Source organism: Crocuta crocuta, unplaced genomic scaffold (assembly GCF_008692635.1).
Source record: "Crocuta crocuta isolate KB4526 unplaced genomic scaffold, BGI_CrCroc_1.0 scaffold306, whole genome shotgun sequence".
NCBI classification, from domain to species: Eukaryota; Metazoa; Chordata; class Mammalia; order Carnivora; family Hyaenidae; genus Crocuta; species Crocuta crocuta.
Window position 1 is genome coordinate 2449813 of NW_027529630.1, and position 19437 is coordinate 2469249.

The following is a 19437-nucleotide window of genomic DNA, read 5'->3' on the forward strand; positions in this document are numbered from 1 at the left end:
CTTTCCCCGTAGATATCTTTGTGCCACATTACTTAGAACAGAAACTATGCACAATCTGTCGGTTTCAGAAATGAGTCATTATAACAGGCATAAAATTTTACTTATGCCAGGTGAATAAATTCTAGAGATCATTGTGCATATATATAGTACCGTATTGTACTTAAAAATCTGATTAGAGGTAGATTTCATATTAAGTGTTCTTGGCATAGTTTGAAAAAAGGAACCGTTCTCCTCCTGTCCCCCATAAAATGACAATATTTCTGGAAGGAGAAAAAAAAAAGTCTTAAAAATTAAAGAAAATAAGAAATCAAACACTGGATGAGAAAAGCAGTCCATCGGTGGAGGGCGGGTGTCGGGTGCAGATTTTATTTCTAATGGTAACAAACTAGAATTTTGTGTAGAATAATTTAAAGCTTTAACTTAAAGAGGTTAAGGATGTATTTGATCACCATTGCCTTCCTGGAAGAATTCACTTGTTTTAAATGTTTCAGTATTTTAAACTACACCACCCTGAATTTATGGGGTTTTTTTTCCCAATTAAGATGGAATACTTTATTCAAATCCATCAGAGAAATGGACATCTGGGGTTGTAACAAAGCATTATGTTTTAAAGCACAGATCAGTAATTGTATATGAGAAGTATACACTGATACATACAAATTAAACTGATTAGAGCACAGCTTTTTAATGTTTAAAAGAGTATAAGTTTCCCTGTAAAAGGAACACTTTTGTGACATTTTAACTTTAGTACTCCTCTCCTTCTTCTTCATGTTCTCCGTAAACTGAATCCACACCAACCTCTTCATATCGTTCTCAAGGGTAGCCATGTTCTCAGAGGCTTCAGAAAATTCATCTTCATCCATGCCCTCATTCACATACCAGTGAATAAAGGCGTGCTTGGCATACATCAGGTCAAACTTGTGGTCCAGGTGAGCCCAGGCCTCAGCAATGGCTGTGGTGTTGCTCAGTATACACACAGCTCACTGTACTTTGGCCAGGTCTCCACAGATACCACAGTGGGAGGCTGGTAATTAATGCCAACTTTGAAGCCAGTGGGGCACCAGTCCATAAGCTAGATTGTACCTTTGGTCTTGATGGTGGCAATGGAGGCACTGACATCTTTGGAAACCATGTTGTCACAGTGCCACAGGCAGCAAGCCATGCTTTTTTTTTTTCTTATTTCTTTTTAATGTTTATTTTTGACAGAGAGAGACAGACAGAGAGAGAGAGAGAGAGAATGAGAATGAACAGGGGAGGGCAGAGAGAGGGAGACACAGAATCTGACATGGGCTCCAGGCTCTGGGCTGTCCACACAGCGCCTGATGCGGGGCTCAAACTCCAAACCACAAGATCACAACCTGAGCTGAAGTTGAAAGCTTAACCAACCAACTGAGCCATCCTGGTGCCCTGCAAGCCATGTATTAACCATGGTGAGGATCATAATTCACCATCTGGTTGGCTGGTTCAAAGCATGCATTAGTGATCTCTGTGACAGAAAGCTGTTCATGGTAGCCTTTCTCAGCAGAGGTAACAGGAGCATATGTGGCCAGAGAGAAGTGGATGCAGGGATAGGACACCCATAGAGTCTGGTATTGTCAGATCAGCATTCAGAGCTCCATCAAATATGAGGGAAGCAGTGACAGAGGACACAATTTGGCCTATCAACATATTTAGGTTTGTGTAGGTTGGGCATTCAATATTGAGGTTTCCATGACAGATGGCACAGATGGCCTGTCTACCAAGAAGGTGAATTTATGTTTATGGTCATTTTGTAACAGCCTTTGGAATAAGAAACTCTCTAAATTCTAAGTAATCTCAGAAGTTAGTCTGAGCAATATAGTCTTTCTCAAATAAACAAATGAATCTAAAACAAACAAAAAAGAAAATCTGTGGGGTTATTACTGGATAAAGAAAATTAGTGGTGAATAAGAACAACTTTAAGAGAAATCAATTCCAGACTCTCTACTTAGAAAGAACAAGTTTTTTGTTTCACTTTGACATAGTGCCTAAATGTTGGTCAATTAAGGACTCTTTGGGTCAATTTCCTTCTTTTTAAATGAAATTATTTCAGTGCAAAGGAATCATACAGAGAACATGAATTATTAACTACATAAAACTTATCATCTTTGTAAAATAAAACTTCACTTAAACTAAGTTTGATATATACATTACACAGGCTCATATAAGCCCAGTAATAAATTTCTAGCAATGAGACTAGCTCTTTAATTATTCATTTCAGAAGTCTTTCTGTTGTGTGTGTGATGGGGTGTGTGTAGGGAATCTTCAAATGATTCACTGAAGAACTCTTCACCTGATAACTAAGTTGGCAGCTAACTACAGAAGATCAATTCTTCATATTCAAAGATAATACTTAATATATTGTCAAGCTGATTTCACTAATAAAGGCTCAGGGTACTATATTGTCCAAACTTTCTTGTTAGAGCTGAACTAAAAGAATCTCTAGGGCTGTACTTAATTGTTATAAAAACTTGTAACTCACACTGTCAATAAGACTCTCCTGTTAATGCCAGAGTACAATGATATTTTAGCTTCATTAGCAATAACTTTCCCACAGAGAATCAAAATCCTTCCTTATCTGTCAAATTCTATCAATATCACTACACTTATGTCAACATCACTACTCTTATTTATGTCTGACTGAACAGCAGCATGAAGAAAAAACAATGGTACTTTCAGGTATGCTTGAAATATCTCAATTTCACTGAGACCATGAGTGTAACAAAATCCTTTAGAAACATCCAGAACTCTAAATAGGCTCTAGCTAGTAAGCCTTTAGCCCAAGACTCTGACCCTAATTCATATTTTTTAGCCTATAGTATTTGGTTCAGATTTATGTATGAATCATTTCTGTTCTATGACCTTTATGGTTGTTAAAAAAAAGGCTGAATTAAAAACAAATTCCTTTTTGTGATAATGGAAAGGTTGTTAATCTTGATTGTAGGTGTTGCTTCAAAGGTGTACGCATTTATCAAAACATGTCAAAATGTGAAGAGTTAATAATTCTTCACTACTATGTGATTTTAAGAGTTTTGTATGTTTTAGATAACAGTTCTTTGTCATGTGTCCTTTGCTTTTTTGAGGTTTAGTTTACTTTTCTAGTTTCTTAAGGCACAAGGTTAAATTACTGATTTAATATATTTCTTCTTTTCTTTATAGCTCTGCTTCAGCTGTATCATATAAATTCTGGTATGCTGAGGTTCTGGGGGTTTTTTCCATTTATCTCAAAATATGTTCTAATTTCTCTGGTGTTTTTTTCCCTTGACTCACTGGTTATTTGGGAATTTGCTGTTTAGTTTCCACATATTTGTGAATTTCCCAAATCTCCTTCTGTTAATGATTCTAATTACATTATTCATTTATTCTTGACTTTGACTATAGATCAAAAGGTCACAGAATCCTAGGCTTGAACCACATAAGACAGTATCTACAATCACTCCTACTTCTATCCCAGATGGTAATTTCCGATAATCTTTTGGAAGGACTCTAGAAGAGGAGATAAAGAAATCAAGTGAAAAGACTGAGGACAATGAGCAAAATCAGTTATACTTTGTATTTATACAGCATTTTACAGATTACAGAAAGTGTTATGTAAATATGAATTTTTAAAAAGTCCTTAAGTATTACCTCTAACACAAAAAAGAGACAATAAGTTGGCAAAAATAAAATACCTGGTAGGTGTTGTCAAAACTGTCATACATGAATCTAGTGATCAAGGATGTCTTTCCAACTGAAATGAAAAGGAAAAAGATTCACTTGGTTAACACATTTTTCTGGGTTCTCAAGTCATTCTGTCCTTCTTCTACAGAGGACTACCATTAAAGTCAGTGGGAAATATCTGCAATGGTTCTACGACTAATAATTTTAAAACACATAGCCCCTAGTTTGTTGAAACTCCTTTCTCTAATAACAGATAACAATCTGTCAAATTAAGAGCACAGGTAGAGTATTTATCTAGTTAAGAGTTGAGGAAAATGAAAAGATGGAGGAAAACAATCAATTATGTTGACCTCTCTAATTCACAAAAGGCCAAGCAGATATTCACTTGGGCCCTAACAAACAGAACTAGGATTAGACTCCGAAGAAATTATAATTCACTTACTGGACAGTAAACTGGAAAAATAAGAGTTTAACATCCACCTCATTTAATGAATCAAATCCCAGGGAATATAAAGACTAAAGACAGAGTCCTAGTAGGAATAGGGGGCCACAAGAACTAGAATGTTTTGAGTAACAAAGAAGTGACAAGGAAAACTGTATTGAAACTCATCTCAGGATCACATCTCTCCACTTCTCTGGCAGGACAATCCCAAAGATTCATACTACTACTTTGTACTGGTATTTTCAGGTTAATCCACATGGAAGTGTTAATAAGTCAAAAAAAGTGGAATACTGGAATTTCTTTACCAATGGGCATAATCTACAAGGGAAAGAACCAGATCTATTTTTACTATTTTTCCAGCAGCTTGACATAGACCCAACAAATACTAAATTAATACAAGTAATTGTCTTAATTATACCAATTAAAAAAAAAGCTGGGCAAATAAGTATCTCAAATGCTTATGTAAAGCATAATGTAAAAGAGATGTGATCCTGGTCTCTATATTATATGCTCTAATCATATGTCCTATGAAAACCTGAGGGGAAAAAATGGGCCAAAGGGGGAAGAATCCCACAAAATTATGTACTCCCAAATGTCTTATTTCAGAAAGCCTAAAACAGCAGGTTGAAGAGAAAAGCTATTGTTAGTCCCTAGACCCTAGTCAAAAGCAAAGTGATGTTTGAGAAGAAGCCTCTTTATAAAGCAACAGTGGAACTATGCACTACTTTATTAGTAAATAGCACATATAGTTCTCACTTTTTTAAAAAAAACACCCACCACCTTTTTCACATAGAGTAAAATGTATATTTGTAATGCAGGCAGCACAGAAAATAAGAAGAACAAAGTGAAAATTATGTATATCATACCACCCATATATAACTAATGTTAGTATATATTTTTCTGAAATATTTTTTATATTTAAAAATACACAGTTAAAGGGAAAACTCTAGAACCATTCACAGGAAAGCCAGGAACAATATACACAGTACTATTTTCAACACTTATTAGACTCTATAAAGTAAATGTAGGGCGCTTGGGTGGCTCAGTTGGTTAAGCACCCAGCTCTTGATTTCAGCTCAGGTCATCATCTCATGATTCGTGAGACCGAGCCCCACATGGGGCTCCACACAGAACCTGCTGGGGATTTTCTCTCTCCCTCTCATTCTGCCCCTCCCCACACCCTCAAAATAGTAAGTAAACTTAAACAAGAAATTACATGGCCATAATGGCAAAAGAAATTATGTTTCACTACCTATCCAGCCTCCAGGTTTTAAAGAACCTGAACACAGACCATAAGAAAACAGAAAATGAGGGGCACCTGGGTGGCTCAGTCGGTTGAGCATCCAACTTTGGCTCAGGTCATGATCTCACGGTTAATGGGTTCGAACCCTGCATCGGGCTCTGTGCTGACAGCTCAGAACCTGGAGCCTGCCTCGGATTCTGTCTCCTTGTTTCTCTCTGCCCCTCCCCAGCTTGCACTTTGTCTCTGTCTCTCTCTCTCTCTCTCAGAAATAAACATTTAAAAAATTTTTTTTAATTTTTAAGAAAACAGAAAATGAAAGATGCTATATGCTTGAAAGAAAAATAGTGAAGTGAGATTTTTCCAGTCTGTGATTTTTTTGCCTGAAACACTACCATACCTGGGTTTCTGGCAGCCCACAACCTAACTGACTTGAGGAGTTGGAGGACAAAGTTCAGGGTACAGGACAATTAGAAAGATTAAAGAGAAAAAGCTACAAAGAAAGTGAACTGGAAAATCTACATTTATTTTTTTTTTTAATGTTTTATTTTATTTCTAGGAGAGAGAGAGAGAGAGAGACAGTGTGAGCAGGGGAGGGTCAGAGAGAGAGGGAGTCACAGACTGAAACAGGCTCCAGGCTCTGACTGGCAGTCAGCACAGAGCCCGACGCGGGGCTCGAACCCACAAACCGCGAGATCATGACCTAAGCGAAAGTCGGACGCTTAACCGACTAAGCCACCCAGGCGCCCCTGGAAAATCTACATTTAAAACATCTCCAAATTCTAAGCTGATGTCCTAACCTACCTATGAGGATTTGATGGGAAGACTTCAGGATTCCCAGTGAAAAAGTAGCAGTTGGGTTTTGAAAGAACTGAACTACTGTACAACACAGGGACTTCAGAGTTTGAATCCAGCCAAGGTAACTGCCTTCTAAGCCACAAACAACTCTTTGGAGGAACAACAAAATCCAGAGTCTCTGTATACTTTCTTCATCATGTTTACTATCTCATAAAAAAAAAGAAAAGTAGATGCAAATAAAAATATGTAATTCATACTAAAAAATAAAGAAGAAAACAGGTTCCAAGAAGACCCAGATGTTATAGTTAGAAAACAAGGATTTAAACCAGCTATTATAGATACATTCTCTCTCTCCCACCCCTATATGTAATATTATATATCGAATGACCTGGGCTGAATATATATATATATTCTTCCTCTGAATATATTCAGCGAGAGAATATATATATGTATTCAGAGAGAGAGAGAGAGAGAGAGAGAAGGAGAGAGATGGAGAGAAAGGGACAGAGAGAGAGGGAATTTTAAGCAGGCTCCACACTCAGCACTGAGCCTGATGTGTGGCTTGATCCTACGACCCTGGGATCATGACCTGAGCCAAAATTAAGAGTCAGATGCTCAACTGAATGAACCACTCAGGTACCTTTAAACTCTTTTTTTTTTAAAAAATGACTCTTGATTGTGGCTCAGATCATGATCTCGTGGTTCATGGGTTTGAGCCCTGCATCAGGCTCTGTGCTCACAGTGTGGAGCCTACTTAGGATTCTGTCTCCCTCTCTCTCTGCCCTTTCCCTGCTTCACTCTCTCAAAAAATTAAAAAAAAAAAAAGATATTTTAGATCATATAAAAAAATAAAATAATGTAATCCAGAATATTAACATATTAAAAAGAATCTGTAAGTTTATCTCAATATATATAGACAAAGTATACAACAAAATTCAACAGATTCATGCTGAAAACTCTAAGGAAACTAGTAAACCCAAAATAGAAGGAAAATGTTATTAATCAGATAAACAGTATTTACAAAGAAATCTATAGTTAACATCATAATAGTAAACACCAAATGGTTTCCTCCAAAGAATAGGGGGAAAAAAGCAAAGATGTCCAATCCACCACTTCTTTTTTACTTTTTATTTTTATTTTGAGAGAGACAGAAAGAGTACAAGTGAGTAGGGAAGAGGGGCAGACAGACAGAGAGACTCCTAAGCAGGCTCCACGCTCAGTGCAGAGCCCAACTTGGGGCTGGATCTCATGACCCTGGGATCATGACCTGAGCCAAAATCTAGAGTTGGACGCTCACCTGACTGAGCCACCCAGGTGCCCTCAAATCCACCACTTCTATTCAGTATGGTATTGGTAGTCTTAGCCAGTGCAATACTGATAAGAAAAATAAATAAAAGGCACATAAAACAATGATGTTCTCTTTTACTGATGATGTGACTACTTATGTAGAAGAATCCTAAGAAACAAATTTTTAAAATCTACTAGGACTATAAAAAAATCTACTACAACTAGTATATTTGGCAAGGTCTCAGACAGAAGGTTGATATACAAAAATCAACTGCATTTCTAAATACCAGAAGCAAACAAAACCAAAAATGTTAATTCCACATGTGGTAACATCAAAAAATATAAAATAATTAGGAATAAATTTAACAACATGTGTAAGAACTCTACATTGAAACCAAAACACTCTATATTTAAGAATATTAAGAAAATCTAAATAAATCTAAAAATATATCATATACTAAATCAAGAGGAATCAGTATTAAGATATCAGTGTTCTCCAATTTACACATTCAACATAATCCCAATAGCCTTTGAAAAATGGCAAATGACAAACTGATTCTAAAGTTTAGAGGAAAGTCCAAAGGACCTAAACTAGTTAAAACAATCCTGAAAACAGTGAACAACCAGGCTGTTGAATAACCATCTCTGTGGTTTTTGGTCTGTGAAACCAAAATTTTTTCTCCTATCCAATGCCCCTACAAAAGGACCTGAAAACTGACAATTTTAATCTTCTTCCACACTAGCATCTCAAGGATATTATAAGAAAATTAGCAACAATTTATTTTAAATCTTAAACTTTCCAATATGAAAGTGACATTTTATTCCCAAGCAAACATCTCCACTATAATGATACTGTTGTGAATATCACAAGGAGTTTTACATAACAAATGCGTTCATCCTAATCCTTAACTTTCCAAAATTTAGTAGAGATGTAGTTTTTTTTCTGCCAACTCTTATATAAGGAAAAGATTTAATTTTGCTAGCAAAAGAGAAAAGTAGCACTGGGATGAAATTAATGAAACAGTTAATGCAAAAAAGTGAAATTTTCTAAGTGATACATTAGGAAAGAAGACTTCAGAGAAATCTCAAGATGGCTCTATTTCCTTATTGCCAACCCCTATAAAAATACTCTTCATTGATGAAAGCAGTACCTTCAATCAATCCTAATTCTGTGAAGTTGTCTCTAAAACTGTCATTAGATCTAAGGTCTAAGTATGTTTATTTTATAGACATAATTTAAGATGAACTTAGGAAGCTGTGGTTAAAATATCTTGGCTCTGAGCTAGCTGTCAGCACAAAGCCTGACGTGGGGCTCAAACCCACGAACTGTGAGATCATGACCTGAGCTGAAGTCATGCTTAACCGACTGAGCCACTCAGGTGCCCCAAAATATCTTTTTTTTTTTTTTTTAAGGGAGATTTAAAAACTTAAATAAAGGGTCTCTATGAAGCAAGCAAAAATTAAAAAGTTCTCTCAACATATACTAAAAGGCATTTATACTTATTCCAGGGCTCTTTTTTCATTATGTTATTTATACTATGCCAGAAACTGCACAGTATTTCAGGACCATTTTTTCAATCTCAAAACCACTTCAAGAGCCATTGCAGCCTTAAGAAACAAGTAAGGCTATTTCACTTTTTAGAATGTTCTTTCTTATAAAGAGCAGGTCAGTTACAAAAACCGGTAACCCCAGTCTAATCATAAGGAAAAGAATCAGACAAATTCCAAGAGGGGCATCTCACAAAATATTTGACCAGTACTCTTCCAACTGTCAAGGTTATTAAAATCAAAAGTCTGATGGGTGCCTGGGTGGCTCTGTCAGTTAAGTGTCCAACTTCACCTCAGGTCATGATCTCATGGTTTGGGAGTTTGAGCCCTGCATCAGGTTCTCCACAGATAGCACAGAGCCTGCTTTGGATCCTCTTTCTCTCTGCCCCTCCCCTGTTTATGCTCTCTCCCTCTCTCTCAAAAATAAACATTAAAAAACCACAAAACTTTGATAAACTGTTACAGCCAAGAGGAACCTAAAGAGACCTGAAAACTAATGTAATAGGACATCTGACAGAATCTTGGAACAAAGGACACTGAGGAAAAAAGTAAGAAAATCTAAATAAATTATGGATTTTACATAATAATGTATAATAATGGTTCATTAATTATGAAAACTGAACTTACCATATTAACGAAAGATGTCAATAATAGGAAAAACTGGGTACAGGCTTATGGGAACCATAGTATCTTCTCAGTTTTTCTGTAACTCTAAAACTATTCTAAAAATTATAGCTTATTTTAAAATTATTTTATTCAGGGCGCCTGGGTGGCTCAGTCGGTTAAGCGGCCGACTTCTGCTCAGGTGATCTCATGGTTCCCGAGTTCGAGCCCTGCATCAGGCTCTGTGCTGACAGCTCAGAGCCTGGAGTTGGCTTCAGATTCTGTGTCTCCCTCTCTCTCTCTCTGACCCTTCCCCACTCATGCTCTGTTTCTCTGTCTCAGTAATAAATTTTACAAAACATAAAATTATTTTCTTCATTATTCATCTACCCTTAAAACAAAGCAAACAAAAAAGGTAGATCAGTAGTTTCCTAGGGCTAGTAGGCAAAGTATAGACTCTTTCAGGCATGATGGAGATGTTCTTTATTTTGATTATTGCACTGTCAAGCCTCAATGAATTATATACTTTTTTAAAAAACATTTTATTTATTTTTGAGAGAGAGATAGAGACAGCATGAGCAGGGGTCAGAGAGAGAGGGAGACACAGAATCTGAAGCAGGCTCCAGGCTCTGAGCTAGCTGTCAGCACAGAGCCTGATGTGGGGCTCAAACCCATGAACCGTGAGATCATGACCTGAGCTGAAGTCGGACGCTTAACCGACTGAGCCACCCAGGCGCCCCAGAATTATAGGGCATGAGTGGGAGAAGGGCAGAGGAAAAGGAAGAGAGAATCTTTTCTTTTTTTTTTTTTAAGTTTATTTATTTTGAGAGAGAGTGTAAGTAAGCACATGTGGGGTTGAGGGAGAGGTGGGGGCAGGGGGAGAGAGAGAGAATATGAATCTTAAGCAGGCTCCATATCCAGAGCAGAGGCCAATGTAGGGCTCTATCTCACGAAACACGAGATCAGGATCTTAGCCAAAACCAAGAGTCAGACACTTAACCAGCTGAGACACCAAGGTGCCCCTTTTTTTGTTTAAATGTTTACTTTGAGAGAGAGAGAACACATGAGTGAGAGGGGGAGGGGCAGAGAGAGAGGGAGAGAGAAAATCAAGTTCCATCCATATTGCTACAAATGGCCACATTTCATTCTTTCTCGTTGCCATGTAGTACTCCACTGTATAGATAAACCACATCTTCTTGATCCATTACTCAGTTGATGGACACCTAGGCTCTTTCCATATTTTGGCTATTGCTGAAAGTGCCGCTATGAACATTGGGGTACATGTGCCCCATGCATCAGCACCCCTGTATCCCTTGGGTAAATTCCTAGCAGTGCTATTGCTGGGTCATAGGGGAGTTCTACTGTTAATTTTTCGAGGAACCTCCACACTGTTTTCCAGAGACGCTGCACCAGTTTACATTCCCACCAACAGTGTAGGAGGGTGCCCGTTTCTGTCCATTGTTTTATAGACAAAACTCTTGATAGGATGATTAGATTTCTGGGACTGGCTTTAAAATATTCCAATAGACTCAAAGTAAAAGAGGTCGGTATTTTTATCAAGTATGATGTTATTTGTAGGACATTTGGGGGGAAAGAGGTTCCTGGTAAATATCCTTTATCAGATTTTAGGATGTTTTAAAAGTATAACTAGGGGTATCCTGAGTATCCGACTTTGGCTCAGGTCATGATCTCAGAGTTTGAGCCCCGCATCAGGCTCTGTGCTGACAGCTCAGAGCCTGGAGCCTGCTTCCGATTCTGTGTCTCCCTCTCTCTCTCTGCCCCTCTCCCACTTGTGTTGTCTCTCTCAAAAATAAGCATTAAAAAAAAATTTAAGTGTAACTAATTACAAACAGGTTTTAAATTTTGTGAAATGCTTTTCCTGCATCTACTGCAATGACTATACAATTTTACTCCTTCATGTTAATGGAGTGAATTAGAACGACTTTCAAATATTAAATCAATCATGCCTGTATAACTCTGATTTTTTTTTAAATGATGAGATTAGAAAAAAAGGAAAATTACAGGTCAATTCACTCATGACCAAAGATGCAAAATAATCTACAAAAAGTAAGTAAACTTAGCAAGGTCCTGAATACAAAGTCTATTTATACAAAAATCAACTGTATTTCTACATACTAGCAACAAATGAAAACTGAAATTTAAAAATACTATTTATGCATTATCAGAAACAAGATACCTAGGTATCTAACAAAAATATGCAAGACTTCTACATTGAAAATTGTGAAACATTGCCGAGAGAAATTAAGAAAGACCTAAATAGATGGAGAAATATACCATGTCCAAGGACTGGAAGACTCAATATTGTTAAATAAAATGCAATCCGGGACGCCTGGGTGGCTCAGTCAGTTAAGCATTTGACTTCGGCCAAGGTCATGATCTTGTGGTCCGTGAGTTCAAGCCCTGCATTGGCTCTGTGCTGACAGCTCAGAGCCTGGAGCCTCCTTAGGATTCTGCGTCTCCCTCTCTCTCTATCCTACTGCTGCTGTGCTCTCTTTTACTCTCAAAAATAAACATAAAAAAGATAAAATAATAANTGGTTAGTTTGGTATAAATTGACAAAGTGATTCAAACACTTATTTATAAAAGCAAATAACTAGGGACGCCTGGGTGGCTTAATCGGTTAAGCGTCCGACTTTCGTTTAGGTCATGATCTTGCGGTTCGTGGGTTCGAGCCCCGCGTCGGACTCTGTGCTGACTGCCAGCTCGGAGCCTGGAGNAGCTAACATAATGTCATAATGATTTCAGGAATAGAATTTAGTGATTCATCACTTAAATAGAACACCAGTGCTCATCCCAACACGTGTCCTCCTTAATGCCCCTCCTCATTTAACCCACCTCCCCCACCCCCAACACCCGGCCAGCAACCCTGTTTGTTCTCTGTATTTAACAGTCTCTTATCATTTGTCTCCCTGTTTTTGTATTATTTTTGCTTCCCTTCCCTTATTTTCATCTGTTTTGTATCTTAAATTCCACATATGAGTAAAATCATAGGATATTTGTCTTTCTCTGACTTACTTTACTTAGCATAAAACACTCTAGCTCCATAAACGTTGTTGCAAATGGCAAGATTTCATTCTTTTTCATTGCTAAGTAACATTCCACTGCATACACACACACACACACACACACACACACACACACACACACTTTATCCATTCATCAGTCAATGGACATTTCAGCTCTCTCCATAGTTTGGCTGTTGTTGATAGCACTGCTTTAAACACTGGGGTCCACGTGCCCCTTCCAATCAGCACTCCTGTATCCTTTGGATAAATACCTAGTAGTGCAATTGCTGGGTTGCAGAACAGTTCTATTTTTAATTTTTTTGAGGAATCTCCATACTGTTTTTCAGAGTGGCTGCACCAGTTTGCATTCTCACCAAAGTGCAAAAGGGTTCCTCTTTCTCCACATCCTCACCAACATGTTGTTTTGCCAAGACAATCTTGAAGAATAACAAGAACCATGAAATATCCTATATTAGAGGGCCTACTTGTAGAGCTTCATTTGTTTTTCTAATCTTATCGGGAATATCCCAAAATGAAATAAATTTAAATATGTAACTCCATTTATACATGGGAGCACCTGAATTACTGAAAAACAAACCAGAACATTTGCAATAAGCCATATAAAGGATATACCTCTAAATTATAGTCTTTCTGATGAGATTTTACTTCTAATACTGAATCTGTCCCAACCTCAAAGATGTACTACTGAATGAAAAAGGAATGTATGAAGAAGCAGATTCTGGGTTGGAATCCCAGTTATTCCTTTTAAAAAAAAAACAAGAAATAATTCACAGACCATAAAATTCACCCCTCTACAAAGAAAGATTTAGTGGGTTTTAGTATATTCACAAAGTTGTGCAACCATTACCACTAATTCCAAGACATTTTCATTACTCCAAAAAAAAAAAACCCATTCCCATTAGCAGTCAATCCCTATAATCCTCATTCTTTACACCCATTAATCTATTTTGTACCTCTATGGGTTTTTGCCTGTTTTCCAGCCCACCTTTACAACTTATGTAACTTGTAGTTTAATTAATCTTTCTGTGCCCCAGTTTCATTATAAAAAATAAAGTATAATAACAAATTCTGTATCCAGAATGGTTGCTAATACATACAAAGTGGTTAGTATGACTGGATATGCTCAATGAACATAAGCAATTCTTAGCATTTTTAGAAGACAGTCCTCTTTGTGATAAGACTTCACTAGAAGAGTGAAGATAATTCTAGATGAATCTAGAATTTAGGTATTCCCTAACTGAAAACAAGTGCTGGGTCATAAGACAAGTCTCAACAAATTTAAAGGTATGGAAACATATAGGATATGCTTTCTGTCCTCAGTGAAACTGAACAAGAACTTTATAACTCAAAGATATCTAGAAAGTCTCAACATTTTTGGAAGTAAAGTAATGTACTTATAACCTATGGGTTCACAAAGAAATCACAAAGGAGATTTAAAAAATAATCTAACTGAATGATAATGAAAATATTTCAACATATGGGATGCAATATTCATAATAAGCAAAAAGTCCATATTATTTAAATAATAAGCAAAAAGGTAAAGCCATATGTCCATTACCTGATAATTGAAACAAAATGTGATACATTCCCACAATGAAATATTATTCAGCCATAAAAAGAAACGAAGTACTGATACATGTCACAAGGATGAATATTTTTTATAAATTAAATGTCAAAATCTTCATTATTATTATTTTTTGGAAAGAGAGAGAGCAAGATTGAGAGTATGTGTGAGGGAGGCAGAGAGGGAGAGAAACTTTTTTCCTTAATGTTTGTTTATTTTTGAGAGAGAGAGTGAGCGAGCACGGGAGGGGCAGAGAGAAGGACACAGAGGATCTGAAGCAGGCTCTGTGCTGACAGTAGAGAGCTCCATGCAGAGCCTGAACTCACGAACTGTGAGATCATGACCGGAGCTGAAGTCAGACGCTTAACTGACGGAGTTATCAGGCGCCCTGGGAGAGAGAGAATATTAAGCAGACTCCAAGCCCAGCACAGAGCCCAACAAGGTGCTTGATCTCATGGCCCCGACATCATGATCTGAGCTGAAATCAAGAGTCAGATGCTTAACTGAGCCAACGGATCGCCTCTACAAGGACAAATCTTGAAAAATACAATGCTAAGTGAAAGAAACCAATCACAAAAGACCACATGATTCCATTTATATGAAGTGTCTAGAACAGGGAATTATATCAAGACAGAAAGTAGATCAGTGGTTGCTTAAGGATAAAGGAGAGTAGAGAATTGTGTGGTGATGATGGCTAAGGGACACGAAGTTTGTTTTGGAGGTAATTAATGTGTTCTAGAATTAACTGTGGCGATAGTTACACAACTATGTGAATATAGTTAATGCCACTGAACCATATACCTAGAAATAGTTAAAATGGTAAATTTTGTTATGCCCAGTAGTCCTACTTTATCTACAGTTTTGCTTTCCACAGTTTCAGAGGTAAACTGTATTCTAGAAGCAGATGATCCTCTTGACATATCATCAGAAGGTCAATAGTAGCCTAATGCTAGGTTACAATGACTACATCATTACATCTTTCACCTCACTTCATTTCACCACCATGGGCATTTTATCATCTCACATCACCACAAGAAGTATTAGTATAGTACAATAAGGTATTCTGAGAAATCACATTCATGTAACTTTTATTATAGTTATAATTGTTCTATTTATTAGTTATTGTTGTTAATCTTTTACTGTGCCTAATTTATGAATTAAACCTTACCTTAGGTATGTACGCATGTATAGGAAAAAATATATAGTATATATAGAGTTCAGTATTATCTGCGGTTTTAGGCATCCACTGATAGTCCTGGAATGTATATCCATGGATAAGGGGGACTACTGTATATTTTACATTAAAAAATCCCTCACTAGCAAAATAAAACCATGGGGGATTTTAAAAAATCTAATAATGGAACACCAAGAATAACTAAAAGGAATGCTTTAAAAAGGGCAGATTATTAAAGATTAGAGAAACTCCTTATTGGACCTCCAGAAAACTAAATTATACTAATTTAGGTAGAATTTCTATAAGTGATAAAGTAATAATTATGTAATGATAATTCATTACATAATATACTCTTCAAGAATACTTAGGATTCAAAGAAGATCGGTGCTTGCATAAAAGGAGAAGTCTCAATTATTCTACAACCTGTATATATGAAAATGTATGAACTGCTTTGTAATTCTTAGCCAATTATACTGGTCAGAAAATACTGAAACAGACCAATTAGATATTTATATTTTTCTAACTTTTTCCCACAAAAACAAGCCACTATAAAAGATTAATGTGCTATGATAATAATAACTTAAATCAGATGCTATGATTTTAGTAACAAAGATAACAAAAAAAACCCTCACTATTCCATAATGGTAATGAAGGCAGCTAAAAAAGGGACAATAGTAGTAAAGCTCAATTGCAAGCAAAATCCAATGCAACATCAATATACAAGAGATCTCACATAGGTAATGCAACTCTATAGCAAAACAGAAAACTGGGATGCTTGGCTGGCTCAGTTGGTATAGGATGTGATTCTTGGTCTTAGGGTGGGGAGTTCAAGCCCCATGTTGGAAGTAGAGTTTACTTAGAAGAAGAAAAAAGAAAAAAAGAAAAACCAACTAACCAGAAGTAGCTAATGCTACTTCAATACAGCTAACCTAGTCAACAATAAAGTTAATAAATTTAGTGGCCTTTTCTTAAACCTAAATTGAATAAAGGTTTTGTTTCTCCTAGGGGGCACCTGGGTGGCTCAGTCTGTTAAACATCTGACTCTTGATTTCAGCTCAGGTCACGATCTCAGGGTTTCTGGAATCGAGCTCTGCTGCATTGGTCTCTGCCCTGACAGCGTGTGGAGTCTGTATGGGATTCTTTCTCTCTATCCCTCCTTCTGCCTGCATGTATTTTCTCTCTCAAAATAAATAATCTTAAAACATTTTTTTTTGTTTCTCCTAAGATTAAAAGAAAAAACAACTACAACTATCCTTATACAATCATTCAAAAATGGGAATTACAGGTCTGTGTAGAAGATTTGTTGAAATAAGTAATTTGATATGTATGGTTCAAAAGTTATTTTTAATAAAGATGCTTTAGCTTTCCAATAAGATTTATATGAGGCATAAGACCTTTAGTAAGGGTTTCTAGGATGATGAAATGGGAGACATCCAGAATAAAAAACAAAAAATATCTAGAACATAAGAGATGAAGACACGAGAATTTTTTTTTTCTGAGAGAGAGAGAAACAGCGAGAGCAGGAGAGGGTCAGAGAGAGAGGGAGATACAGAATCCGAAACANTAATCACCATATTATACATCTGAAACTAATGTAACACTAACTATCAGGAATTAAAACAGAAACTTAATAAACAAAAAGAGATAGGAAAGATACTGACATGAAGGTAAGAACTGACTGGCTAATCTTACCAAAGATAAATAAATAATAAACAAGTATTTGGGGGCACCTGGGTAGCTCAAGCAGTTGAACATCAGACTGCTGATTTCAGCTCAGGTCATGATCTTACTGCTCGTGGGATTGAGCCCTGTGTTAGGCTCTGCTCGGACAGTGAGAAGCCTGCAAGGGATTCTCTCTCTCCCTCTTTCTGCCCCTCCCCTGTGCACACTGTCTTTCTCTCTCTCTCTCTCTCTCTCAAAATAACTAAGCATTAAAAGAAAAAAAAAGTAAACAGGGGTGCCTGAGTGCTTCAATCATTTAAGAATCTAACTTAGGCTCAGGTCATGATCTTGTGGCTCAGGAGTTTGATCCTGGTATTGGATCCTCTGCCCCCCTTTCTCTGCCCCTTCCTGACGTTCACAATCTCTCACTCACTGTCTCTCTTTATAAATAAATAAATATTTTTTAAAAAGTAAAGAAATATTTTAATTCTACTATTTATTTCTCACTTCATTCCAAAACCAAGTGCTAGGGAACAGTGAGGTTGGCAGATGAGAATGAGAAACAAATTAAAAATAAAGCACGTACCACGAAAGAGTTCACAATCCACTGAAAGAGACACATACAAAAGAATGAACAAGAGAAGAAAGCACTGAGCAAAGTGTCTAGCCTCTATACTACTAGAGGAATCTTTTCTCAATTTATAAAACATTCCAGGGGTTAAACATCCAACTCTGGATTTCAGTTCAAGTCAAGATCTCACGGTTCATGAGTTTGAGCCCCCGGAGTGGGCTATGAGCTGACAGTGGGGAGCCTGTTTGAGATTCTCTCCCCACTCTCTGCCCCTCTCCTGTCGGTTCTCTCTCTCTCTCTCTCAAAATAAATAAATAAGCAAAATTTCAAGGCTCCCCAGTATCCATATTGTCAGCAGGCATTCAAGGACCTTTACCATCAAACTGGAACCTAGCCGTCTCTACTCATCTCTTACTCCTGCCAAACAAACTTCATCTGACAATGCTGGAAGGCTATTAGTTATTCTTCAAGTATACCATGTACCTTGGAGCCTCTGAAATTTTGCTCATGGAACCTAACTTTTCTTTCCTGGTTACATTATGAACTTATATGTTCAGTATCAGGTATGGTTCTGACTGAAAGAAAGAAAAACTAAATTACCTCTCAAAATCACTTTCAGCCTAAGATTGTATTTCTACAAGTATTTTAGATGGCAGCAGGGTTTTTATGGTATTCCTACAACAAAGTGAACATCCATCTATGAATGTATCTTAAGGATAAAAACATGGATTGGAAATCATCTGTACCCTCAAAGAACAGTCCAGTGGAAAATTCAAAATAAGTACTAGCAGAAGATTTATTTTACCAGCATTTTTACTCAAAAACATTCAGTCTAAGTACAGAAATTTAGCATAATAAAAAGCATGATCTGCTTTTTTTCTTATGGGAAAAAAATAAGAAAAAATGGCAATATAAAAAACACTCATCTCAAATTATCTTGTTTGTGCATTTATTTACTAGTTTACTTCTCCCAACTTACAAACTGTAAGCTGCAGAACAAGAACTTCATCTATCTTGTTCATGGCTACCTATACTCATAGGATCAGTCCCTACTGGCACAGAATAAATTAACCAATAAACAGAAACTTCACCAAGTAGACAACATTCATTACTAAGGTGGCCCAGAGTCTAACATACAATAGTCTAAAATAGCCTTACGTTTTTAAAAATCCTGAAGTAGATATGGCTCATAGGGCATGCTTAACAATAATAAAGCTCAGGAAACTGCGGTTTTAAAATCAGAAGGCCAAATTCACTAATTTACAGTAAGAAATAACTTTCATAAGTATGGCAATATTCAAATCAACATGACTAGCAAATTTTCTCATTCAAGCTGTACACTTATGATCTGTATGCTTTTTTACCTATTGTACTTCAATAAAGTTTTTCTTATTAAAAAAATCTAAATAATCATTGTTTAAAACAATTAACACCATACAGTGTTTTACATAAACACACACTTAAAGTACACATAGTAAAGTCAGGAGAGCTGGTAAGTAGAGTTAGAAGTTCTAAGGTCCTTGCATTGTCCAGAAGGGTAAAGGAATCAATTAGCTACAAACTTTTGAAAGTCAAAACTGTGGCTATATGCCACAATTTCTACTACGGTAATCAACAAGCAAAGAAAAAAAATTATAACTTCCCAATTAATAAAGCAAAGATTATGGAATGAATTATTTATTTATTTATTTATTTATTTATGCAAAGCAGGTGCAGTGTGAGGAAGACAGATGATCAGAAACAGATTCTGTGCTGACACAGAAGAAGGCTCTGTGCTGACAGACTGACAGTAGCGAGCCTGATGTGGGGTTCAAACTCAACCG

General features: G+C 36.7%; 1 protein-coding gene across 2 annotated transcripts in view; it reads right to left on the minus strand.

Annotated features, from left to right (window-relative positions):
• The window catches only part of RAB6A (RAB6A, member RAS oncogene family), an 81015-nt gene that overhangs the window by 37741 nt on the left and 23837 nt on the right, over positions 1–19437 (minus strand). For both annotated transcript variants that reach the window (XM_077762253.1, XM_077762255.1), the window contains exon 2: positions 3690–3748. In XM_077762253.1, coding sequence (XP_077618379.1) covers positions 3690–3748 — 59 coding nt within the window. The remainder of the gene's footprint in view (positions 1–3689; positions 3749–19437) is intronic.